Source organism: Amblyomma maculatum, chromosome 5, assembly GCF_055883805.1.
Source record: "Amblyomma maculatum isolate TAMU_Amacu chromosome 5, ASM5588380v1, whole genome shotgun sequence".
NCBI lineage: Eukaryota > Metazoa > Arthropoda > Arachnida > Ixodida > Ixodidae > Amblyomma > Amblyomma maculatum.
Genome location: NC_139348.1, coordinates 53812332 through 53838623, shown reverse-complemented (window position 1 = coordinate 53838623; position 26292 = coordinate 53812332). Strand labels below are relative to the sequence as shown.

The 26292-nt window shown below is 44.9% G+C and overlaps 1 protein-coding gene and 1 long non-coding RNA gene across 2 annotated transcripts in view; both read right to left on the bottom strand.

The window, feature by feature from the left end:
• The window catches only part of LOC146188313 (uncharacterized), a 98440-nt gene extending 94762 nt beyond the window's left edge, over positions 1-3678 (bottom strand). Inside the window, exon 1 of the mRNA XM_084605026.1 lies at positions 3605-3678. Within this exon, the coding sequence (XP_084461152.1) occupies positions 3605-3678 (74 nt within the window). The remainder of the gene's footprint in view (positions 1-3604) is intronic.
• Positions 3679-5635: 1957 nt separating this feature from the next.
• Positions 5636-26117, bottom strand: LOC146188312 (uncharacterized). Its single transcript, XR_014707516.1, has 4 exons — positions 25870-26117; positions 16079-16194; positions 11232-11378; positions 5636-5779 (listed from the first exon to the last, which is right to left on the bottom strand). It is a non-coding gene; the product is annotated as an uncharacterized LOC146188312 (long non-coding RNA).
• Between the last annotated feature and the right edge of the window lie 175 nt (positions 26118-26292).

The window sequence follows — 26292 nt, the reverse complement described above, 5'->3', positions numbered from 1 at the left end:
AGGCAGCTAGCTGAGCCGGCGGCGTCCAGTGCGTGCTTTTCTGTCCGCGCGACAAAAGCAGCGCGAGACGTCTGCACGCGCGCGGAAGCGAGCGAGCGAAAGGAGAAAACTTGCACGCGGTGCCTAGGTGGTGCTGCCGCGTTTATCCCCAGTTTCTATTTTCCTGTCAGAGATGGCGCTCCCTGTCAGGAGCAGCAGCGCCGCTCGACGGTGCTTTGGAAGCCTATTCAAATGTGGAGCGCACAAACCCACGGCATGCTTTCGCCTATATTTCCACAAACGGCTTGTGGCTCTTCCTTCGAACAGGTGAGCTCCTCTCAAACTACCTAGCGCGCCAGTTCTCTTTCTTACGAAGCACTGGTACTTCTTTCTGACGCGTGTCCTGCTGTTCTTCCTCATTCGCGCTTTGAGCTTCCTTATATTGTCTGTTTGCCGATCAGAAGTAGTTTGGCCCTTGTATCTGAGGCCCCCAACAGGACGCTCGCGGAGAGAAATGTTGCCTTCAGGCCTAATATTATTCCGTGCCGGCCGCCCAGTTCCTTCTCTGTTTGAGCTGTTCTCCTTGCGCTTCAAGTCCTTCGGTAAGTTCCTCCTTTTCTTTCTTGACTTTTCCGGCTCCAATTCACCTGACTCGGCAGGTTTGAAGTTGTTTCTTTTCATTTTCACTTTTATTCGCACCTTTGGCCGAGAAACGTTTGATCCGGTTTTACCCGCATAATCAGAACATTGCTGTCTGAAAGGACCGTCCCTTTGAGAACTTTGTTCTCCCTTAATCCTTTTCATTTTCTTTCTTCTCTTTACGACCTTCAGTCGTATTTTCTTGAAGCAGGACTCATTTTCAACTAGAGACTCATTCTCCTCACTTTTAATTAATTCTTCTTTCTTAAATGTTTCCATGAATTCCTTCATTGCCGTGCAGCCTTCACTTTCTTCCATTTCTGAATCCTCAAGGTTAGGATCTGCACTGCCACCTTCATTCAAGCTTTCGTGCTCACTGCTATTTGAAAGCTCCTCATCTCGGTCACTCATGTACTCAGCCATGGTGCCATTTAATAAGGAGCTACAATCCTGCCCTTCTTCATCTTCAGGCGTAGAGTACATGAATGAGCATTCTGGCTCGACATCTGCCGCTGCAGCTTCTCTGCAACCTGTCGTCTCGGAGGGCACAATCTCATTTTTCTGAGAATTCTGAGCTCCAGTTAGGTCATCTGACGTTTCTGTTGCAAGAACACGCTGATCCACAACCTCATTCTGGCTGCTGGAGCCAGTTTCTACAGTACCTGTGGCTGTCCATGTATCGCTTGGTTCAATGTACTTTCTAATATAAGGAAAGGTAACCTCCGGAGGCTCGGTAATACCTTTCAAACGCCGAACTTCAGCCAGCTTTTTGAGAAGGATCTCTCTCTCTTTAAAGAATTTCTTTTCTTTTTCTGCCTGCTTCCTCAGCCATTCTTTTTCTCTTTCGGCTCTCTTCCTGAGCCATTCTTTTTCTCTTTCTTCTGCTTGTCTCTTTGCCTCTGCTTGTTTCCTCTGCCATTCTCTCTCTCTTTCTTTCTCAGCCTCTTCTCTTTCCTTCTTAGCTTGTTCTAGAACCTCTCTTTCTTTTCGGTCCACCCATTCTCGCAGTTCAGCTCCTTTTAGACCTTTCTCTAGGCCCAACGCAATAATCCCCTTGAGATTCATCTTCAATCTGAACTGCCTAATGCTAACATATAGCACTCTCAATGGACCCTCACAACCGCTTCAGCGCGGTACCTCTCGCTATCGCTCTGCTGTTACGCCGTTTACGACCTCTTCGTAAACTCTTCCAACTCGTTCTCCGTCCTCTGCGCTTGAGTGCACCAAACGTCCTGTCGCGGACGCCAGATTAATTGTCACCCGTTAATAATTAGAGGGGGTATTATTAACGATGCGCCCTTAACGGTGCGCACACTCCCAGACACCCTTAGAGTGAGTGGGGGTAGCTGTTCCGGTCGCAAAGGAGATGCCCTCGACCTGCGTGGCAAGCTCAGCCGGAATTCAACTACCTTGTAGTGACAGAAGGGGGTGGTCGTTTGGTGCCCAGCGGTCGCCGGTTCAAACCAGAGAAAGGATCGGAGTCAGAAGTAACAAACAAAACACCATTTATGCACAGCAAGAGACGATACAAAGGAATACACAAGATCACTTGAAATACAACAGACGAGAGGTTCACAGAATACAAACGCTAAGCATGCAACTACAGTATGATTCAATAACTCAGAGGCTTTACAATAGATCAAACACGAGAGAGTTACATAAACCAACACCAAATTGTTCACCGGGCACTGTTGCAGTCCGACGCCTCAAGAGTCACGATGTGGCCGCCATACGAGACGAGCGCCGCTCCCTTGAAAGTCCGTGGGCTTGCCAGCAGCGGGTGATCCCCGGGAGTCCAGCCGACGCACAGGCGAGCACGTCACAAAACACTTGACGAACTGACTGACTCGCTGACTGACTCATCAAGCGGCGCGGTCTCTTTAAATAGGGCGCGCCGCGTCTGTTTGTTAGCACGCGTCAAAGCTAGCGCGCACACACACATAACTTCGCTGGTTATAGCTCCCTCTTCTCCTCCAGTCGAGCCGCGCGTCGTCATTGGCCAGGTCCCATAGAACCTTCTCGAAAGGCCTGGCACATTCCAGGCCGATGAACCACCGTCCTCCCCGGGCAATGGGAAAGAGGGTGACGGCAACGCGTACAAAGCTACGCGCTCTCCCGCGCGGGGAAGGGGGCTTTGCTCTCCATGCCTTCCACGCGACGCCGCGCGGGCCTCGCGCTGTGCCGGCTTGATGAAAATGGGCGCCGATTTCGTGACATCGGGGCTCTAGCGTCCGTTTCTATCGCTACCACCCCTACCGGAGGCACCACTGGTGGGGCTGCCTGTATCGCATGCCTGTATGTGTTTTCGTAGTTTCTTCTCTTGAATATTTTTTGTGTAGGAGGACGTATCCGCCGAGCTCACCTTTTTATCGAGCTTGTCTCCGCTTTTTTTGCGCCTCGAGCTTCTTTCTTTGCTGTTGCACCTGCCCCCTTCCTTGTTCGGTGGCGGCGGGAAGGTGCTGGATCGGTCTCGGGGCTTGCTGTCGCGTCTCGTCCGGCTCGAGGACCTCTTTCTGTCTCTTGGTTGATGTTCCGCGTGGCGTCGCCCCACGTTGTCGTTTTATTTGTTTGCTTGTTTCCGGATAACAAGACGATATTTGCAGTTGAGGCTTCCATTATGATGCGCCCCATGGCATGCTGCGCAGTCAGGAATCCATGTTAAAGGTTCCCCTTGTGGAGGGACCGGTTGTCATTACCGCCGCGGCGGCATAAGTGTGCATTTGGTTGGTATCAGACGTCAGCCCTGTGCCCGATCTTGCGACAGCTGTAGCAAGTTGCCACTTGCTCTCGGTATGGGAACACGCAAAATACTGTGTTCCAGTAGTATACTTGTCTTAGAATCTTGTTTCCTTTGAAAGTAATCTGGAGGGTTCTTGACTGGCCTAGTCGTCTTGCGTCGACGATGCTGACGTCCTTGTTTCTCCTAATGAAACCTTCTCGGACTTCATCAGGCGAGGATCCATCGTACGCTCGGTAGATTACTCACCTAATCGAGTCGTCCGGCACCACGACGTATGACGGCACTTGCTTGTCAAGCCCTTCAAGCTTGAGGACTTTCATGCCGGCGAAAGCTGATGCTCTTTGGCAGTTCGGTGTGCTCACGGTGAACGTATTGTTTACGTTGTTTACACGTGTTGTGTCCACGCCTTGTGCTGCCAATGCACCACTTTCGCTCCCTCCCATATGGAACGCTCGAGGCCACGTGGGGCGACGCATCTCAAGTCCCAATTTCTCGGTCGGCACACAATTTTGTAGTCGTCCATTGGTAGTGTCGGGGACGGTACCAATTTTAGTTGCGGATGGTCGACGCTTCTATTTGGCTGTAGAGTCGGAGTTCGAACAGCCACGTCGACGAAGCCTAGCTTCGTCGACGTGGCTGTTAGTGCTTTGTTTCAAGCGTCTGGTGCAGTCTTGAAGACGGAGGACGGTCCTCCAATCTCCGTTTTTTAGCTCCGCTGGCGTTACGTCTTCTCTTCGACGGGGTAATGCATCTTCAAGGTCAGCAAAGTCTCGGGCTTGCTCACGAAGCCCGTCGGCACGGGGTCGAGCAAGGCCTACGCGTTAGGCCTAGCTCCCTCCTTCACGTTGTCTGGGTAAAACGTCCGAAAAATACGGAAGCTAGGCGTCGACATGCCAAGCATTGGCATATACGGGTGCCGGGTGGTAACTCGGAGATGTTCCAATAGGTGGCAGGTCCAAGAACCGAAGCGTTCCACCAAAGGTTGGCTTCGAGGCAGGAGCCTATGCGACGCACTTCCGCCCTGCTCGACAGCCCAGGCAGGAGTCCCTCCTTGACCTCGAGTCAACAGACTTCTTGAAACGCCGGAACACGATGTTGCCCCCTCTTCCGCTTCCGTAGTGGCAACATCCGGTTCCTGCGTTTCGACCAGTTAGATTAGTAGAGGTCACGTGAGACAACACTTTTATAGCGACGCAAACTCAGAATTCGGGTACCGAACTGCGCAATAAGTAAAGGCAGGCAAGTCGAAGTTAAAACGTAGATTAATCGGTGCTTAGTAGATGGTTACGCAGTAATTTAGACCGGATAACTACGCGCACTCAAATCATACAGCACATGTGCCCGTCTCTGTGTCGCTTCGACCGAAGTGCAGCCGCCCGCAGTCGGGTTCCAATTTGCAGCCCTTCACTGCGTTAGATCTTTCTTTCCGCGGTCACTCCCAAGTTCAATCTCCCCCTTAGGTGCGGTTCAGGTTTCCACACAGAAATGTGACTCATTTGCTCCTTTCCTTTCCTATAGTCCATTTTACAATGTAAAATTTTATACTCGCCTTTCAGCTAAGGAGGAGACGGAGAGATCAGAGTTGGAGCCAGCTAATGAGCGGGCGTATCGCTGTTGTGGATGCCGGAGCGGTGTCTAGGCAGGTTTTTACAAGCGCGTCTTATCTCACTGAGAAGCTGCGGGACGAGTGTCGCCAGCTTCTCTTTCTCCACTTGAAGTTCACGCACGGAGAGAAAGAGAGAGTGAGCGGCTTCGGGCAGACATTGTCGAAACCCGTGATTGCGTTAATATTAGCAGTGCTACGCACTAAAACATGTCACCTAATACACTGTACATTGTCACATTCCCATCACAGACTTGATGACTTTTTGAGCCATCCCAGTCGAAAAATACAACACAAATCTAACCTGTCGTAAAATGGGACCCTGTTGTCTGTTGTACAATTGTGTGTTGTAAGTTGCTACCCTGTCGTCTGTAGTACTGTTCTGTCGTCTGTAGTATTGTTGTCTGTTGTGTGTAGTGCTGTTGTATGTTGTACTGTTGTTTGTCGTAAAATGGGACCGCTGTTTGTAGTACTGTTGTGTGTTGTATGTCGTAACATTGTGTCGTATTGTTATCTGTCGTACATTGAGTATTGTGTAGCGGCATTGTTTTTCCGTCGTGCCTCCAGTATTTTCCGCGGCAGTGTACGTCCTAAATCTGTGGCATCTCTTCAATTAAAAAAATTTAGATTTTGCTTTTATTCACATATAATGCGAGAGCAGTGCACACGTGCCTCTACAAGGCATCATGCTTAATTGTGAAATAAAAGCATGCCTTTATGTACGGAGTATAAGTAAGAACTGGGACATATATGCAAGGCTACTTATCCACTTTATTATTGTCAGCTGGACCTGCCGCAGACCACGACGACCTTTGAACCTGCATGGAAGCAAGGAACACAAAACATAAGAATCAATTTAAAACCCATAAAGAAGTATAACCTGCTTCCTGATTCTCAAAGCTAGTTAGCACTCATTTAGTCAGCATGCCGACAAAACATATAATTTTTAATTGACGTATGTTCCAAGGTCAAAGCTGCTAAATGCCTACATTGCTGAAAGAAAAGCAACAAGAAAAACAGGCAAGAGGAGAAAACATTGGAGTAATATTCCACTGAGTAGGTTGATAATTAAGCCTCATACCGCAAGTGTACTGCTCATAAAAGGCCCCTTCGTCTACCATAGACAGCAAGGTACTCTGCAATGTTACAATTATGACACAACCAATTACTGGATAAAATTCAGAAAAATGTTTGATTCCACCATGTTTGTTTCAAAAAGGGCATTTAATTTTCCCCAATTCTCATGCAGTGTCAGCTACAGAATAACCAAATTTTTATTTTCACAAGGTGAAATAACTGGAGAGAAATTCTAAGTGCATCCTTACAATAGACATTCCTAGTAATTCCGCCACGCCATCGAGTGGCCACGCAAAGCACCCTGGAAAAGCGAAGTGTTGTCACGCTCACGTCTCTCTGACTGTCATTTCTCGGGCTAAGTTTTCTCTGCTATCTTGGCATTCTTGCTGCGCTGCTTCCCGCTGTTTTCTTTTTTATTGTGTCCACCATTCCTTTGCATCGTGTTGCCCAGTTCGATGTTGCATTCTAAATCCATGGATCATCAGTCAACACAAAGTCTGACGTTCGCCCACTGAGGCTCTCCATAGTGGCACACGAATGCGCAGCAGGAAACCCTTCCCCCCTCTGTGCCGTGCATATCTGGAGCCCAGCAGTGGAACACCTTGGAAGGGCGTAGATGGATGCCATGGTCACGACGCGTTCGATGTGGCGGCGTGAACCCCACACGGCAACCTTGGCTTTACATGACATAGTGAAGCTTTTGCTTCAAAAGTCATGGAAAATTGCAAAGACTAGTAGCTAATTATCAAAGCAATCCGGTGCTTGCTGAATTTTGCAAGGAAGCACCACCAATGCACACGAGAAGACACGACAGCGGAAAGCAGCGGCACAACACGCTAACATTTGCCAGCAGCCGACGCGAGAGGCGATTGCTTCTTCCATTGTGCTTTGCGCAGATCTGCCAGAGGATGGCGCGGCACTTAAATTTGTGTAACTGTGTTATGACGGGCCATTTCTGACTAGTGCGATTAGCTTAGCAAGATGGAGCAATTTGTAAAATCATTATCCAACTCTCCCCATTGGATGGATGCTACATTTAAAAGTCACTGACTGCTGATGAGGCAAGTCTTGGCAGGTTTGAAAAAATCCATGGTTAAGCTTTACTATACAGTTTTTGTTCATGGCAGAGATAATAAACCTGGCGTTGTTTTCTGTTACAAGTTGCCCTGCACTCGTCTTAGTTTATAAAAAACATGAGGCATGGTATCAACTAAAAAATAGAAATGAATGCGAACCATAAAACTGAAAAGGTTTATTTTTAAAACTTCGGGGACAGCGAAAATAAAAAAAGCTAGAGAATATGCATTTCAGTTTTTTTTCTTCTGCCGTCGTTTGACATTCTCAATCACGGGATCTTATCTTGCTCACAACACTCACAAAACTATGTTTTAATGTCTGCGAAACTGTAGCTGGTGTGTGATGGCAGCTCCGAAAGAGCTCAATTCAAAGTCGTGACTACAATCAGCCCATGCTCAAAAAGCCCAGAAATGAGCACAGTACGAAAAAAATGTTGATTCAAAAGCAAATATGCAGGCAAGTTACAGTAAAACCTCGTTACAAGAGACACTCAAGGGACCCGAAAAACATGTCTCTTGTAACCAAAAATTCTAAAAGCACCGTGTTTACTGCACATCAGCATATAAATGCATTCACACACATTAACAGGAAATTATTCAGGAAAGCTTGAAGAAGTTATTCATACTAGTATGTATTTTTGTGAGTGCAGAGTGTATTCCTTCCCAAATTCTGGAGGTAAAGCACTTCACTTTGCAAGCCTTCTTTTTGCTTTAATACCTTTGAGGCACTCTTACATGCTCGTCACCCTCAGATGATTCACAAAAATGTCTCTTATAACAGTGTCTCTTGTAACGAGATTTAACTGTATTAGCAAAGAACACTTGAGCGAGCACATCTTAGGCCTGTGATTATGCTTTCTAGGGACTGGCAATGACAGATATTAGATTATACATTTCATGCGCAGTGCAGACATTATAGCATTTCAATGTTCTAGCATCTGTAAATGTTAATTTTGGCAGTCTTGGCCTCCAATGCGATGTTATGGAATTCAAAATCTAAGGTTGCTGCATGTTTCCTGACCTGCCGCGCCCCCCCAAAAAAAAACAAAATTACCTCCTCCACCTCAAAATATATTTTCACAAACACAGAAGCCATATTTGATGGCACCTCTGTCTGACGATGGGAAAGTGAGTCTATCAACGAGACAGCACAAAAACAACCCTGCTAACATGAATGGCCCAACTACAAAAAAACCTCCAAGAGCCGCACAAAAAAAAAAAACCAACTAGATATATCTATTAGAAGTATGCAGCACTTAAAACTCAGCGTAGAAGCATTGCTCCAAAATCACAAGCCGGCCCTTTTCGCAGTGCGACGCAATAGAAGTGCTGCCTCGTTACAAATGGCCACATTGCTTTAGAGGGATGCTTCACTGCACGGATCGTTGCCTGTACAGTGAAGCATCCTCAAACCACTACGGTTCAGCATACTCGAAGCGCGGAAAAGCACGTCGATGCAAGAGAAAAATAACGGGTAAGCATTACGATGGCATGACGTCATCTCAAAATAAAATAAAAGGCCAGTGATGCATCCTGCAGTATATGAAACATCGCAACTGGTCATATCACAACAGAAAGCTTTCCCTGCATATGGCCAACTTTTGCGTCTAGTCGGGGCATTTTGGCGCAATGTGGCGCACATTTAACGAATTTCGCACTTATGGCGCAGCAACATGCAGCTGTATCAATAAGGCGCAGTTGGCGCAGCTGTTACACCCCTGCTGTAGTGCCTCCACTGACTAAAAGTTATGAGTGCCCTTCGGGCACCACTAGATCAGAAATTGGCACAGAAGCCCAAGAAAATTGGTCGAGTATATTGCGATGCTGGCAATATGCATACAACAGCAGAGGCGAATGCAGATTCCAGAGAGAAAACAAGTGTGGCTACCGTATTACTAGGAGGTTTAGTAGATACGAAGGAGCCGGCCCCAGAGGAGAAAGACGAGCATGTGAGTCCACAAGATGGCTCAGAAAACGGCGAGGCCAGTAGCGATAAGATACCAATGTCAAGACCCACTATGTGTTTAGCAGAGGCAGAGCCTGCGGTGCTGTTCCCAACCATAGCTACCACCGCAAAGTTACATGTAGCTTTAGCAGAGGCAGACATTGTCAATGTCAGAAACACACAGTTGTCATTGCTATCCATCGCAGGGGATTAGAAAGATGAGAGAAATATGCCAGATGATGGCCAGGCCGGCCAGCGGACACAAAAAAATCCTGCCAGTTGAATGTTGCAGTACCAGAGCCGGTGAGCCCTGAAGAAGGCCCCAAGATCATTCGGAATGAGCGCCTCCAGCAATGAAAGTGAGATCTGCATTTCGACCACAGCAGGTGCCACGTTAACCAAAGGAGACGTTGAGCAGCCAATGCAAGCGCCAGGAAGAACAAAGAGAGTGCAAGAAGCTTGCGGAAATGTTAGTGGTACACCAGCTATTTCCTTGCTGCAGGAGTTACCACCGATAAGTGGTGACACACTTATCGCCTGGCGGCCATAAAACCTGTGAGTGGGGTCGGGTTTTTGTGGCGCTACTTAACATAAAGTTAAAGTACTGTGTTTTCCTTTTAGATATGGAAAAGGATGCACTCATAAAGCGAAATCCGGAGTGTGGGCACAGTGCCCGAGAGTCGCTGGCTGGAGCTAATCTGTGTGATATTGCACTCACGCTGGCTTGCCCTGCGTGGTGGCTTCCACAGACGATGGCGAACTTGTGGGGGAACAGCGTGTTGCATGCAGTAAGCGGGGGGTACCAGAGGGGCGGTGAAGCTGTTTGTGCATCTGTGCTGCACCCCACACACCAATGGCTTGCCTGTCACTCGTGGGTTACTAACATCTTCAGATGAGCGGCACTGTCGAGGGAGCACATTGTTTTGCTTGCCCTACGAAGGGATATTCGCAGTTAATGAAGGGTATGCCTTCTGAGGCATATTTTAAATTACGGTTCTTAACTTGTTGGGAAACTGCAGGCAGCATTTGCTTCTGCAGAGCCGAATTCAGTGTGCATGCTGCAACGCGCTGTGAAGAAACACGATTGTTTTCAATTCTCCCCCGAGCGCTCTGATGGCCAGAAGCCTGCTCGTAGGAGTTGGCAGCTCTTAATTTTGTTCTGCAATGTATTCAGTTGTCTGTCAAAGCCTGGCAATAAAAATGAAACCAAGCGACAAAGGGTGAACATAGACCTCACACCAAACAAGCAAACCGAGGTATTCATACCATTTCTCTAAGCCTGCCTCATGTTCTACGTAAACTCGTCACCAGCAGTGACTGTTGCCAGATGCAGAAGTGTTTTCTGCCATTTTTCACAGCCACCTTTTTTATCCCGCCCGCAAAACAAGTGTTAACATTGAGGTTGCTGGCAAAAGTTTAGAAGACTCGAGATGAAAAACTGAGCATTACACACTTTAGCACGCAGTTTTCAGGCAAAAAGTTCACCTTAATCTCGCTCCCATATGTACTTGCACTGCTTCGAGTGGAGGACATATTCTCAAAGAGACCTTGTCGAAGGAAACGCCGAGGGGCGTTCATGAATCTGAATTGGCCCTGGGAAGGAGGAGCAGCTGTTTTCTCCACTCAGTGGAGTGGAGGTGGAGTGTTGAATCAAAGCGCGTTTTTGAATGCAGGTATTAGTAATGTCAACTGATGCAATATTACTTCATAAGGATCACTGCATTTTGCCTGTTTACTGTAGCAGTGCCATGCAAATGACAGCAATGGGCAACACGTCATGTGGGCAGAAGCCATAAATACATTCAGTACTTCCCTATCACACTGAACTGCTGAGTAAGCGTTCTGATAACCTGTTCCCACTGCCTCTCCTTATCAAGACATCCACCAAGCCACGTCTGATGTTTTTACCGGAGCTGAGATACAGGCATGTGAAAGTACTGCTGTGATCGTTTTGGTGTGACTGGCCTAGTGTTCCTTAGCTGATGTCTGGACACAACTGGCCTCGTTAACATGTCATTTTGCTGAAAATGCTCAGGAGACTCGGCAATAAAAAATGCAGCACTTTAAATACAAGGACAGCAGACTGGAAAGTGTGACAGTCACATTTTTGAGAATGTCGGTTTAAAAATGATTGTTACAGTTCGAAATGTTAGGAAGCAACAAAACACTCACCTCTTCCTTTGGCTTTGAGCAATGCCTGCTGCTTTCAACCACTCCGGAGCCCTGAGCAGGTGCTTCTCTAGATGTTCGAAGCTGAATTCCTCTTTCATCCTTGGCCACCTCTGCTACACGAAATCCCCCGGGGATAGCCGAGAATTGCTGAAAAATAGCAATACCAATGACTATAAAATAGTATGAAGACCTGAACAAGGGTAAATGGGGTACACCTCAGTTCGCAGATGAGCCAACGTTTTGACAAGTGGACTTGTCTTCATCTGGGCAAAGTGATCATCGCTGGCAGGGGTTTAAATATGCTTTTGCTTCCGAAGAAGAAAAGCTGGGGAGGGGAAAGTGGGTGCAAAGAAAGTAGGTGTGAAGGAGTGGGGAGGAGAGGATGGGCGAGAAGAAAGTGGGTCATGAAGTGAAAGCAAAAAAGAAAAAAAAATCTTCAGTATGTATTTATCAGTTTGGAACCAAGGACTCTGTGGCCCGCAAAAGTAAAAGCAGCAGTACAAGGAAAAACTACAATACCGGGTAGGTGATTAGTCACCACTTAAACTGGTTTGGTACAGATATGCCTTACAAAGGGACAGGCTATGCAAACGGCCCTGATAAGGCATATATCTAGGGGGACAATTCTTAAGAGGTAGGGGGAGGAAAGGGGGAGTACAAAGTCACAGGATAATAACCACACAGTGAACCACAACCGACCAAAAAAAAATTTTAAGTATGTATCTCAACCTGGAACCAGATTCTGTGGCCTGCAAAAGAAGTAAAAGTGGCAGTACCAGGAAAAACCACTGTACAGGATAGATGATCAGTCACCAGAAATATTCCTGCTGGTTCCAATGTTCTAAATTTATGAATTAGATATGCATTGGAACCAGCAGGAATAAATATATCTAAGGGAACGTTAGAATCCCTTAGGTATATTCCCTCTGCATCATAACTATTCGGGAAAACAATCCCACATAGTGTAAATTGTACAGTTTATTCACACCACATGTACACTCTAATCCCTTCCATAATAGCATAACCTTACATGTTCCTCTAAACACATTTTCTCCTTGTCACTTGTTGCTTGAATTTCTCCTCAAACTTTTTTTATGAATAATATATTTTTTTTCATGTCAGTTGTGGTTCTCCCCCCCCCCACCTTTGTAGAAAGATTTAGGAATTGTCCCCCTTAGACATATGCCTTATCAGGGCCCTTCGCAAAGCCTGTCCCTTTCTAAGGTGTATCTGCACCAAACCCGCCTAAGTGGTGACTAATCATCTGCCCGATACTGTGGTTTTTCCTGGTACTGCCGCTTTCACAGGCCACAGGATCTCTGGTTCCAGGTTGAGATACATACTTAAAATAATTTTTTTTTCTTTCACTTCATAACCCACTTTCTTCTCACCCATCCTCTCCTCCCCACTTTTTCACACCTACTTTCTTCGCACCCACTTTCCCCTCCCCAGCTTTTCTTCTTCGGAAGCAAAAGCATATTTAAACCCCTGCCAGTGATGATCGCTTTGCCCAGACGAGGACAAGTCCACTTGTCGAAACGTTGGCTCATCTGTGAACTAAGGCGTACCCCATTTACCCTTGTTCAGTTCTTCTTGAACCGTGCAAACCCTCTTCTTCCTCTCATTCTACCTATAAAATAGTAAAGCTGTCAAATTCATGCACTCAAAATAAAGCTCTGCTTTGCTCTTTTTAAGGCTCAGTCATCATCAACGAATTGCTTTTAGCACTTCTGTAAAATAATACGAGATCCAAGTTGTTTCCTGCTTTGCATCCCACAATGCAATGACATCACAGAAACAATGCACACAGCTTTACTGCTTTAGATGCTCGCTCTGAAGAGCAACATGCAAACACAACTTCCTCTAATTTGAAACATTCAGCAGTACTTAAGAAATAGCTTCATGCAAACTATGACGACTTGTGAAAAACTGCTAGTTATTCGTCTGAAGCATTCAAGGGCGCCAAAAAGCACAGCACATATAGAAGAAATTGTAAAAGAGTGTGAATAACAAATTACTCTTTTTGCCAAAAAGTATGCATTATATGCTTTTTGCCACCACATGTGCAAAGAACGCATCAATGCATCAACTGTGGCATAACAGTGAACTTTTAAAATGTTGTGCTGAGCCTTTCACCATGGCAAATAAGTACTGCGGACACACAGGTTACCTTTCTTGCTAATATAGAAGGCTTCAATAGGTTTCTGCGATTCTGTATTTCTGCTCATAACAGTAGTACACATCACCACAGCATGCCTTATGGGACCTCACAGGACAAGATCCAATATGCTGTGGTAAATTAGAGACCATTTTCTTTTGCTCAATATTTCACTGAAGTTCCCAGACTCCCTCATTTGCACAGTGCGTAGTTTGTCCTGCATAGGAATGGCTGCTTGAGAGTGAAACTCGTACACTACCATTTCTGCATGTTTCATGAATGACCGTCTATTGTTGGTACCAAAACCTCTTTCGCCTTTTCCGATGTGACAGCAAAGACGACAGCTTCATTGGAGATAAAGAGGGAAGTGGACTGTCATGCATGCTCACAGCAATGTTCAAATTGTGGGACAGCTTAGGTAGATATTGCATAACTGCCAGTCTCGCCTTTTCTCAAGGATCCTGCTACGCAATGCTGGTGAGGGAAGCTGACGCAAGTATGCTGATAGCAATATTTGAACAGCAAGTATAAGCAAAGCACTGAGTGCTCAATGAATCAGGTATGCTGCTGTTTTGTTCCACATTAAAAAAGGGGCTCCTTCTAATTGATTTTCAAATAGATAAAATTTAGTAAAAGGAATGAGTGACTGATTTATTTTTTTGTGAATCTGTGATCAGTAAGTCATGTGTCCCCAAGCTCCATTCTAGTTTTCAAATTCAATTGGCTAAGCTGACTTCAGCTGGGGCCCATTGTTTGCTTTTGAAAGGGGTTACAAAAGACACCCAGAAGTGACAGGCTGTAGAAGTTGGTGCAGATGAGCCTAGAGAAAAGGTGAGACCAGTAGTGACATACCCACACATGCTATCCCACAATGTAAACAAGGTAGTGAGCAGGCATGACATTCTGCTAGTCTTTTTAGCCCCTTCAAAGCTTGGTTGTCTTTCCTCTGGCTTCATAAAAGGACAACTAAAAGAAAGAGGCTCTGGTAAAAAGCTTCGATGTCCATTCAAGAGATGCGCTGACTGGTCAGTATATGAGTTGCCCTCTCGTCAGCTCATTCTTATATAGTAAACACTGGGTGTCATGTCACTGAGCAAATCAAGGGACATGAACAGATTGTTGAGCAACAAAAAGTGTAGTACAAACTGCCAAACCATTTCTGATCTTGACTTCATGCTCTTTAATAGCATCAAGATAAATAGTCTGTCAGCAAAAGGTATCAAGCTACCTAAAGACGAGCTGGAAACAGTATTGTGTGACTGGGTTGCAATGAAGAGCTGAAATGATTTTCTTTTCGAGGACATGTTCTATTCCATACAATATTGTGCATATGCCAAGCACAGTTTAAAAGCAGACAACATGAAAAAGCCCAGTCACAGCTTGCGAGTTGTAAAGGTATTGCGACAATGTGGGCTTAAAAGGAACAGCTGCTGGCGAATTGCATGCTGCTCGATTCCTTGGAGCTGCTAAGAAATAAGCAGCGCCTCGGATGTAATGAATGCTTGTTTCACATCTAGGTTCTCATTACCTAACAGCAAGACCAACTGCCCTTTTAGAAGATAAAGCGTAACAAAAGGAAGCCCATAAAAGGAATGATGGGATATACATTTGATATACAAACATGCCGCCCTATCACGTTTTACTGTAATACTGGCAACTCTTGAACATGACGATGCCTTGTGGGATGGTGACCAGTTGGTTACACTTATAATACCCCATAGGTACAGTTGCCAGTACGGCTATTTACAGCGCTCAACCGAGGCGCATTTGGCTGCACCGATGGCATCTAGTGGAAACAACTGGTTTCGAATAGCCTGCATCTGAGAATGTGCTGACATACTGATGGGAGTGCCTTCACGTCTGTGCCTAGTCTGTATACAGCTTTTACCACATGTGACTGTTCACAAAGGTGCCGCAGAAACACAAAACAATGTGTAGCTAGAGCATTCAGGCATGCATGTGCTGTATTATATATTTGTGTGCAGCAACATTAATACACCGCATTCACTTTTGCTAACACTCGTCAAATGTATTATTATTCGTAGTGCAGAAATCGTTTCCTTTTGGTACAGAACAACTCCCCAATATGGTTTAGCTTGATATTTAGATAACTGTCCCCTACTGTGTCATAAACGTGATGATGACATTAATGGACAAGATAAAACAGCTCAAGGAAGCTCTATCAGTGTGGGGATGCATGATAAATGCACACTATCATAAAAGAAGAATTATTGGCAGATGACATCCATGCAGCCCAAAGTACACTATCTGAGTACTCTAGATTGCCATGCTGACGACTGCACAATCAAGTTGCTCCCTGGTTGCAAATCATAGCCATTTGCATGCCTTTTTGCAGTGTGAGACCTAAATGCTCAGCAAATCCCCCGACGCTGGCCATTTTGTGCACTCAGACTAAAAGCAAATACTTTTTGAAAGCCCACATGTCATGACGTTATTCATGATTTGTATGTTTTAGAATACTTTCATCCGAACTGCTGTCCAGCAAACTGGCAGAACATATTAAAATACTCATTAAGCAGCACAAGAAGGGTTCTCTTTCAATCAGTTCATCCGTTCTGCAAAATTTTAAAACATTTCACATTGATTTTGTGATGTCAACTGTCACGTATTGCTACTGTGAATTAAGCACGGCTGCTTCAATGTGCAAAAAAAAAATCTCCGTACTTACGTCTTTTCAAAACTGCCATGAACCGGTAATTGCATGGAAAGCCGCCTCACAGCAGGGCTGTGAGACCTGCCGGTGCTGCTGCTGGCGAGGGCTCCTGCTTTGCCTGCATAATGTGACTTCTCGACAAAAAAAAAAAAAAAGGATTAGAAGTAGAGCTCTTTGACTATGTTCGGAAACTTCCTTTGAGCCTTCCTGCATACGGCTGACAAACAATGAAGGGCTTTTCACATTGATTTTGTAATGTCAACAATGAAAACACGGGGGCCAGTTGGTTGATCATACTGTGGAATACTGCGCTACTTGATAGACCGAGGACACATTCATTCGTGTGTTGTCCATCACCTGTCCCCCATCTAGCAAGTAGCGCTGTATTCCCCAGTTTGTGATGTCAACGGTCCCTTATTGCTACTGTGAAATAAGCACGGCTGCTTCATTCTGTAAAAAAAAAAAAAAAAAAGATCTGAGTAAATATGTCTTTTCAAACCCGCTATGAACTGGCAATCGCATGGGAAGTGGCCTCGCAGTAGGGCCACGAGACTCCTGCTTGGCCTGCATAATGTGACTTTGCAAAAAAAAAAAAAAATTAGAAGTGAAGCTTTCTGTATGACTGTTCGGAAACCTCCTTTGAGCCTTTCTGCATATGGCTGACAAACAATGAAGGGCTTTTCAAATTGATTTTGTAATGTCAACAATGAAAACACGGGGGGCAGTTGGTTGATCATACTGTGGAATACTGCGCTACTTGATAGACCGAGGACACGTTCATTCGTGTCTTGTCCTTGACCTGTCCCCCATCTAGCAAGTAGCGCTGTATTCCCCAGTTTGTGATGTCAACGGTCCCTTATTGCTACTGTGAAATAAGCACGGCTGCTTCATTGTGTAAAAAAAAGATCTGATTACATATGTCGTTTCAAACTCGCTATGAACTGGTAATCGCATGGAAAGTGGCCTCGCAGTAGGGCCATGAGACTCCTGCTTGGCCTCCATAATGTGACTTCGCAACAAAAAAAAAAAAAAATTAGAAGTGAAGCTTTTTGTATGACTGTTCCGAAACTTCCTTTGAGCCTTTCTGCATATGGCTGACAAACAACGAAGGGCTTTTCACATTGATTTTGTAATGTCAACAATGCAAACACGGGGGCCAGTTGCTTGACCATACTGTGGAATACTGCGCTACTTGATAGACCGAGGACACGTTCATTCGTGTCTTGTCCTTGACCTGTCCCCCATCTAGCAAGTAGCGCTGTATTCCCCAGTTTGTGATGTCAACGGTCCCTTACTGCTACTGTGAAATAAGCACGGCTGCTTCATTGCGTAAAAAAAAAAAAAAATCTCAGTACATATGTCTTTTCAAACCCGCTATGAACTGGTAATCGCATGGAAAGTGGCCTCGCAGTAGGGCCATGAGACTCCTGCTTGGCCTGCATAATGTGACTTTGCAAAAAAAGAATAAAAAATTTAGAAGTGAAGCTTTCTGTATGACTGTTCGGAAACTTCCTTTGAGCCTTTCTGCATATGGCTGACAAACAACGAAGGGCTTCTCACATTGATTTTGTAATGTCAACAATGCAAACACGGGGGCCAGTTGCTTGATCATACTGTGGAATACTGCGCTACTTGATAGACCGAGGACACGTTCATTCGTGTGTTGTCCTTCACCTGTCCCCCATCTAGCAAGTAGCGCTGTATTCCCCAGTTTGTGATGTCAACGGTCCCTTATTGCTACTGTGAAATAAGCACGGCTGCTTCATTGTGTAAAAAAAAGATCTGATTACATATGTCTTTTCAAACTCGCTATGAACTGGTAATCGCATGGAAAGTGGCCTCGCAGTAGGGCCATGAGACTCCTGCTTGGCCTGCATAATGTGACTTTGCAAAAAAAAAAAAAAAATTTGAAGTGAAGCTCTTTGTATGCTGGTTCGGAAACTTCCTTTGAGCCTTTCTGCAATTGGCTGACAAACAATGAAGGGCTTTTCACATTGATTTTGTAATGTCAACAATGAAAACACGGGGGCCAGTTGGTTGATCATACTGTGGAATACTGCGCTACTTGATAGACCGAGGACACATTCATTCGTGTGTTGTCCTTCACCTGTCCCCCATCTAGCAAGTAGCGCTGTATTCCCCAGTTTGTGATGTCAACGGTCCCTTATTGCTACTGTGAAATAAGCACGGCTGCTTCATTGTGTAAAAAAAAGATCTGATTACATATGTCTTTTCAAACTCGCTATGAACTGGTAATCGCATGGAAAGTGGCCTCGCAGTAGGGCCATGAGACTCCTGCTTAGCCTGCATAATGTGACTTTGCAAAAAAAAAAAAAAAAATTTCAAGTGAAGCTCTTTGTATGCTGGTTCGGAAACTTCCTTTGAGCCTTTCTGCAATAGGCTGACAAACAATGAAGGGCTTTTCACATTGATTTTGTAATGTCAACAATGAAAACACGGGGGCCAGTTGGTTGATCATACTGTGGAATACTGCGCTACTTGATAGACCGAGGACACATTCATTCGTGTGTTGTCCTTCACCTGTCCCCCATCTAGCAAGTAGCGCTGTATTCCCCAGTTTGTGATGTCAACGGTCCCTTATTGCTACTGTGAAATAAGCACGGCTGCTTCATTGTGTAAAAAAAAGATCTGATTACATATGTCAAACTCGCTATGAACTGGTAATCGCATGGAAAGTGGCCTCGCAGTAGGGCCATGAGACTCCTGCTTGGCCTGCATAATGTGACTTTGCAAAAAAAAAAAAAAAAATTTGAAGTGAAGCTCTTTGTATGCTGGTTCGGAAACTTCCTTTGAGCCTTTCTGCAATTGGCTGACAAACAATGAAGGGCTTTTCACATTGATTTTGTAATGTCAACAATGAAAACACGGGGGCCAGTTGGTTGATCATACTGTGGAATACTGCGCTACTTGATAGACCGAGGACACGTTCATTCGTGTGTTGTCCTTCACCTGTCCCCCATCTAGCAAGTAGCGCTGTATTCCCCAGTTTGTGATGTCAACGGTCCCTTATTGCTACTGTGAAATAAGCACGGCTGCTTCATTGTGTAAAAAAAAGATCTGATTACATATGTCTTTTCAAACTCGCTATGAACTGGTAATCGCATGGAAAGTGGCCTCGCAGTAGGGCCATGAGACTCCTGCTTGGCCTGCATAATGTGACTTCGCAACAAAAAAAAAAAAAAAAAAAAATTAGAAGTGAAGCTTTTTGTATGACTGTTCCGAAACTTCCTTTGAGCCTTTCTGCATATGGCTGACAAACAACGAAGGGCTTTTCACATTGATTTTGTAATGTCAACAATGCAAACACGGGGGCCAGTTGCTTGATCATACTGTGGAATACTGCGCTACTTGATAGACCGAGGACACGTTCATTCGTGTCTTGTCCTTGACCTGTCCCCCATCTAGCAAGTAGCGCTGTATTCCCCAGTTTGTGATGTCAACGGTCCCTTACTGCTACTGTGAAATAAGCACGGCTGCTTCATTGCGTAAAAAAAAAAAATCTCAGTACATATGTCTTTTCAAACCCGCTATGAACTGGTAATCGCATGGAAAGTGGCCTCGCAGTAGGGCCATGAGACTCCTGCTTGGCCTGCATAATGTGACTTTGCAAAAAAAAATAAAAAATTTAGAAGTGAAGCTTTCTGTATGACTGTTCGGAAACTTCCTTTGAGCCTTTCTGCATATGGCTGACAAACAACGAAGGGCTTCTCACATTGATTTTGTAATGTCAACAATGCAAACACGGGGGCCAGTTGCTTGATCATACTGTGGAATACTGCGCTACTTGATAGACCGAGGACACGTTCATTCGTGTGTTGTCCTTCACCTGTCCCCCATCTAGCAAGTAGCGCTGTATTCCCCAGTTTGTGATGTCAACGGTCCCTTATTGCTACTGTGAAATAAGCACGGCTGCTTCATTGTGTAAAAAAAAGATCTGATTACATATGTCTTTTCAAACTCGCTATGAACTGGTAATCGCATGGAAGGTGGCCTCGCAGTAGGGCCATGAGACTCCTGCTTGGCCTGCATATAGTGACTTTGCAAAAAAAAAAAATTTTGAAGTGAAGCTCTCTGTATGCTGGTTCGGAAACTTCCTTTGAGCCTTTCTGCAATTGGCTGACAAACAATGAAGGGCTTTTCACATTGATTTTGTAATGTCAACAATGAAAACACGGGGGCCAGTTGGTTAATCATACTGTGGAATACTGCGCTACTTGATAGACCGAGGACACATTCATTCGTGTGTTGTCCTTCACCTGTCCCCCATCTAGCAAGTAGCGCTGTATTCCCCAGTTTGTGATGTCAACGGTCCCTTACTGCTACTGTGAAATAAGCACGGCTGCTTCATTGCGTAAAAAAAAAAAATCTCAGTACATATGTCTTTTCAAACCCGCTATGAACTGGTAATCGCATGGAAAGTGGCTTCGCAGTAGGGCCATGAGACTCCTGCTTGGCCTGCATAATGTGACTTTGCAAAAAAAATAAAAAATTTAGAAGTGAAGCTTTCTGTATGACTGTTCGGAAACTTCCTTTGAGCCTTTCTGCATATGGCTGACAAACAACGAAGGGCTTCTCACATTGATTTTGTAATGTCAACAATGCAAACACGGGGGCCAGTTGCTTGATCATACTGTGGAATACTGCGCTACTTGATAGACCGAGGACACGTTCATTCGTGTGTTGTCCTTCACCTGTCCCCCATCTAGCAAATAGCGCTGTATTCCCCAGTTTGTGATGTCAACGGTCCCTTATTGCTACTGTGAAATAAGCACGGCTGCTTCATTGTGTAAAAAAAAGATCTGATTACATATGTCTTTTCAAACTCGCTATGAACTGGTAATCGCATGGAAAGTGGCCTCGCAGTAGGGCCATGAGACTCCTGCTTGGCCTGCATAATGTGACTTTGCAAAAAAAAAAAAAAAAAAATTTGAAGTGAAGCTCTTTGTATGCTGGTTCGGAAACTTCCTTTGAGCCTTTCTGCAATTGGCTGACAAACAATGAAGGGCTTTTCACATTGATTTTGTAATGTCAACAATGAAAACACGGGGGCCAGTTGGTTGATCATACTGTGGAATACTGCGCTACTTGATAGACCGAGGACACATTCATTCGTGTGTTGTCCTTCACCTGTCCCCCATCTAGCAAGTAGCGCTGTATTCCCCAGTTTGTGATGTCAACGGTCCCTTATTGCTACTGTGAAATAAGCACGGCTGCTTCATTGTGTAAAAAAAAGATCTGATTACATATGTCTTTTCAAACTCGCTATGAACTGGTAATCGCATGGAAAGTGGCCTCGCAGTAGGGCCATGAGACTCCTGCTTAGCCTGCATAATGTGACTTTGCAAAAAAAAAAAAATTGAAGTGAAGCTCTTTGTATGCTGGTTCGGAAACTTCCTTTGAGCCTTTCTGCAATAGGCTGACAAACAATGAAGGGCTTTTCACATTGATTTTGTAATGTCAACAATGAAAACACGGGGGCCAGTTGGTTGATCATACTGTGGAATACTGCGCTACTTGATAGACCGAGGACACATTCATTCGTGTGTTGTCCTTCACCTGTCCCCCATCTAGCAAGTAGCGCTGTATTCCCCAGTTTGTGATGTCAACGGTCCCTTATTGCTACTGTGAAATAAGCACGGCTGCTTCATTGTGTAAAAAAAAGATCTGATTACATATGTCAAACTCGCTATGAACTGGTAATCGCATGGAAAGTGGCCTCGCAGTAGGGCCATGAGACTCCTGCTTGGCCTGCATAATGTGACTTTGCAAAAAAAAAAAAAAAAATTTGAAGTGAAGCTCTTTGTATGCTGGTTCGGAAACTTCCTTTGAGCCTTTCTGCAATTGGCTGACAAACAATGAAGGGCTTTTCACATTGATTTTGTAATGTCAACAATGAAAACACGGGGGCCAGTTGGTTGATCATACTGTGGAATACTGCGCTACTTGATAGACCGAGGACACGTTCATTCGTGTGTTGTCCTTCACCTGTCCCCCATCTAGCAAGTAGCGCTGTATTCCCCAGTTTGTGATGTCAACGGTCCCTTATTGCTACTGTGAAATAAGCACGGCTGCTTCATTGTGTAAAAAAAAGATCTGATTACATATGTCTTTTCAAACTCGCTATGAACTGGTAATCGCATGGAAAGTGGCCTCGCAGTAGGGCCATGAGACTCCTGCTTGGCCTGCATAATGTAACTTTGCAAAAAAAAAAAAAAAATTGAAGTGAAGCTCTTTGTATGCTGGTTCGGAAACTTCCTTTGAGCCTTTCTGCAATTGGCTGACAAACAATGAAGGGCTTTTCAAATTGATTTTGTAATGTCAACAATGCAAACACGGGGGCCAGTTGCTTGATCATACTGTGGAATACTGCGCTACTTGATAGACCGAGGACACGTTCATTCGTGTGTTGTCCTTCACCTGTCCCCCATCTAGCAAGTAGCGCTGTATTCCCCAGTTTGTGATGTCAACGGTCCCTTATTGCTACTGTGAAATAAGCACGGCTGCTTCATTGTGTTAAAAAAAAAATCTGAGTACATATGTCTTTTCAAACCCGCTATGAACTGGTAATCGCATGGAAAGTGGCCTCGCAGTAGGGCCATGAGACTCCTGCTTGGCCTCCACAATGTGACTTTGCAAAAAAAAAAAAAAAAAATTTGAAGTGAAGGTCTTTGTATGCTGGTTCGGAAACTTCCTTTGAGACTTTCTGCAATTGGCTGACAAACAATGAAGGGCTTTTCACATTGATTTTGTAATGTCAACAATGAAAACACGGGGGCCAGTTGGTTGATCATACTGTGGAATACTGCGCTACTTGATAGACCGAGGACACGTTCATTCGTGTCTTGTCCTTGACCTGTCCCCCATCTAGCAAGTAGCGCTGAATTCCCCAGTTTGTGATGTCAACGGTCCCTTATTGCTACTGTGAAATAAGCACGGCTGCTTCATTGCGTAAAAAAAAAAAAAAATCTCAGTACATATGTCTTTTCAAACCCGCTATGAACTGGTAATCGCATGGAAAGTGGCCTCGCAGTAGGGCCATGAGACTCCTGCTTGGCCTGCATAATGTGACTTTGCAAAAAAAAAAAAAAAAAAAAATTTGAAGTGAAGGTCTTTGTATGCTGGTTCGGAAACTTCCTTTGAGCCTTTCTGCAATTGGCTGACAAACAATGAAGGGCTTTTCACATTGATTTTGTAATGTCAACAATGAAAACATGGGGGCCAGTTGGTTGATCATACTGTGGAATACTGCGCTACTTGATAGACCGAGGACACGTTCATTCGTGTCTTGTCCTTGACCTGTCCCCCATCTAGCAAGTAGCGCTGAATTCCCCAGTTCGTGATGTCAACGGTCCCTTATTGCTACTGTGAAATAAGCACGGCTGCTTCATTGCGTAAAAAAAAAATCTCAGTACATATGTCTTTTCAAACCCGCTATGAACTGGTAATCGCATGGAAAGTAGCCTCGCAGTAGGGCCATGAGACTCCTGCTTGGCCTGCACAATGTGACTTTGCAAAAAAAAAAAAAAATTAGAAGTGAAGCTCTTTGTATGCTGGTTCGGAAACTTCCTTTGAGCCTTTCTGCAATTGGCTGACAAACAATGAAGGGCTTTTCACATTGATTTTGTAATGTCAACAATGAAAACACGGGGGCCAGTTGGTTGATCATACTGTGGAATACTGCGCTACTTGATAGACCGAGGACACGTTCATTCGTGTCTTGTCCTTGACCTGTCCCCCATCTAGCAAGTAGCGCTGAATTCCCCAGTTTGTGATGTCAACGGTCCCTTATTGCTACTGTGAAATAAGCACGGCTGCTTCATTGCGTAAAAAAAAAAAAAAAAAAAATCTCAGTACATATGTCTTTTCAAACCCGCTATGAACTGGTAATCGCATGGAAAGTGGCCTCGCAGTAGGGCCATGAGACTCCTGCTTGGCCTCCACAATGTGACTTTGCAAAAAAAAAAAAAAAATTTGAAGTGAAGGTCTTTATATGCTGGTTCGGAAACTTCCTTTGAGCCTTTCTGCAATTGGCTGACAAACAATGAAGGGCTTTTCACATTGATTTTGTAATGTCAACAATGAAAACACGGGGGCCAGTTGGTTGATCATACTGTGGAATACTGCGCTACTTGATAGACCGAGGACACGTTCATTCGTGTCTTGTCCTTGACCTGTCCCCCATCTAGCAAGTAGCGCTGAATTCCCCAGTTTGTGATGTCAACGGTCCCTTATTGCTACTGTGAAATAAGCACGGCTGCTTCATTGCGTAAAAAAAAAAAAAAAAAAAATCTCAGTACATATATCTTTTCAAACCCGCTATGAACTGGTAATCGCATGGAAAGTGGCCTCGCAGTAGGGCCATGAGACTCCTGCTTGGCCTGCACAATGTGACTTTGCAAAAAAAAAAAAAATTTGAAGTGAAGGTCTTTGTATGCTGGTTCGGAAACTTCCTTTGAGCCTTTCTGCAATTGGCTGACAAACAATGAAGGGCTTTTCACATTGATTTTGTAATGTCAACAATGAAAACACGGGGGCCAGTTGGTTGATCATACTGTGGAATACTGCGCTACTTGATAGACCGAGGACACGTTCATTCGTGTCTTGTCCTTGACCTGTCCCCCATCTAGCAAGTAGCGCTGAATTCCCCAGTTTGTGATGTCAACGGTCCCTTATTGCTACTGTGAAATAAGCACGGCTGCTTCATTGCGTAAAAAAAAAAAAAATCTCAGTACATATGTCTTTTCAAACCCGCTATGAACTGGTAATCGCATGGAAAGTAGCCTCGCAGTAGGGCCATGAGACTCCTGCTTGGCCTGCACAATGTGACTTTGCAAAAAAAAAAAAAAAATTAGAAGTGAAGCTCTTTGTATGCTGGTTCGGAAACTTCCTTTGAGCCTTTCTGCAATTGGCTGACAAACAATGAAGGGCTTTTCACATTGATTTTGTAATGTCAACAATGAAAACACGGGGGCCAGTTGGTTGATCATACTGTGGAATACTGCGCTACTTGATAGACCGAGGACACGTTCATTCGTGTCTTGTCCTTGACCTGTCCCCCATCTAGCAAGTAGCGCTGTATTCCCCAGTTTGTGATGTCAACGGTCCCTTATTGCTACTGTGAAATAAGCACGGCTGCTTCATTGTGTTAAAAAAAAAATCTGAGTACATATGTCTTTTCAAACCCGCTATGAACAGGCAAGTGCATGGAAAGCGGCCTCGCAGTAGGCCATGAGACTCCTGCTTGGCCTGCATAATGTCGCGAAAAAAAAATAGAAGTAAAGCTCTTTGTATGACTATGTTTGGAAACTTCCCTTGAGCATTTCTGCATGTCGCTGACAAACATTGAAGGGCTTCCAAATCACAAGAAAGCGCAAGAAAACGCGACAAATTTTGAAATGCAAACAGTAGTTCCTCACGTTTCACGAGTCCTACACTACAATCGATGTTTCCGGCATTACCTTGAAACGCACATATTACTTGCGCAAGAGAAAACTAAGCTCCGTTTCCTTTCATTCAGATGTTCATTATTTTAGGCTGAACACTGACTTCGGCATTTATATCGAACTGCTAGTAGAAGCACTTTATTAAAAGGAACTGCAAATAGCGATACAAATGTTCTACGAACACTGGGTTGTGCAAGGTGCACCGAAGAATATAACAAGGACCATCGCTGCGCTACGCAGTTAAATCTAAATGAGGTATCCAGCCACAGATGCTCGCGTACACAACAGTGCATCGCAAGCGTTGCAGCACAGGCAGAACAACTACTATAATGAATGCTTTACCTGCAAATGCGATGACTTGCCTCAAGTGCTTCTTTTCCGGTGCGGTTCGAACCCGGCAGACGCTTGCAGCGTTGAACGTGAACGCATTGCCAGGTTCGTGGGGGCTTCAGCGCTTCTCAAGCGTTTGACGTTTCCGCTATATCAACCAACAACTCCAACCGTATAGAACACTGCACGCTGGACGCACAAAGCAAAGCGCAGCAATCATCGACGAACGCAAACACCGGCTTTAGCGAAGTATTTCAACTTCAAAACGAACAACTGACATTACGACGCCGCCATGCCGCTGTTACTACACGTCACGCATGGATGGTATTAGGAAAGTAAGTGCAGCAGACTACGTTTCAGCGGCTCCACTCCGCCACTGACGAACAACAGGGGGCGCTAAAGTCACCTAGCAGAATTCGTCAGCAAATGCAGTTT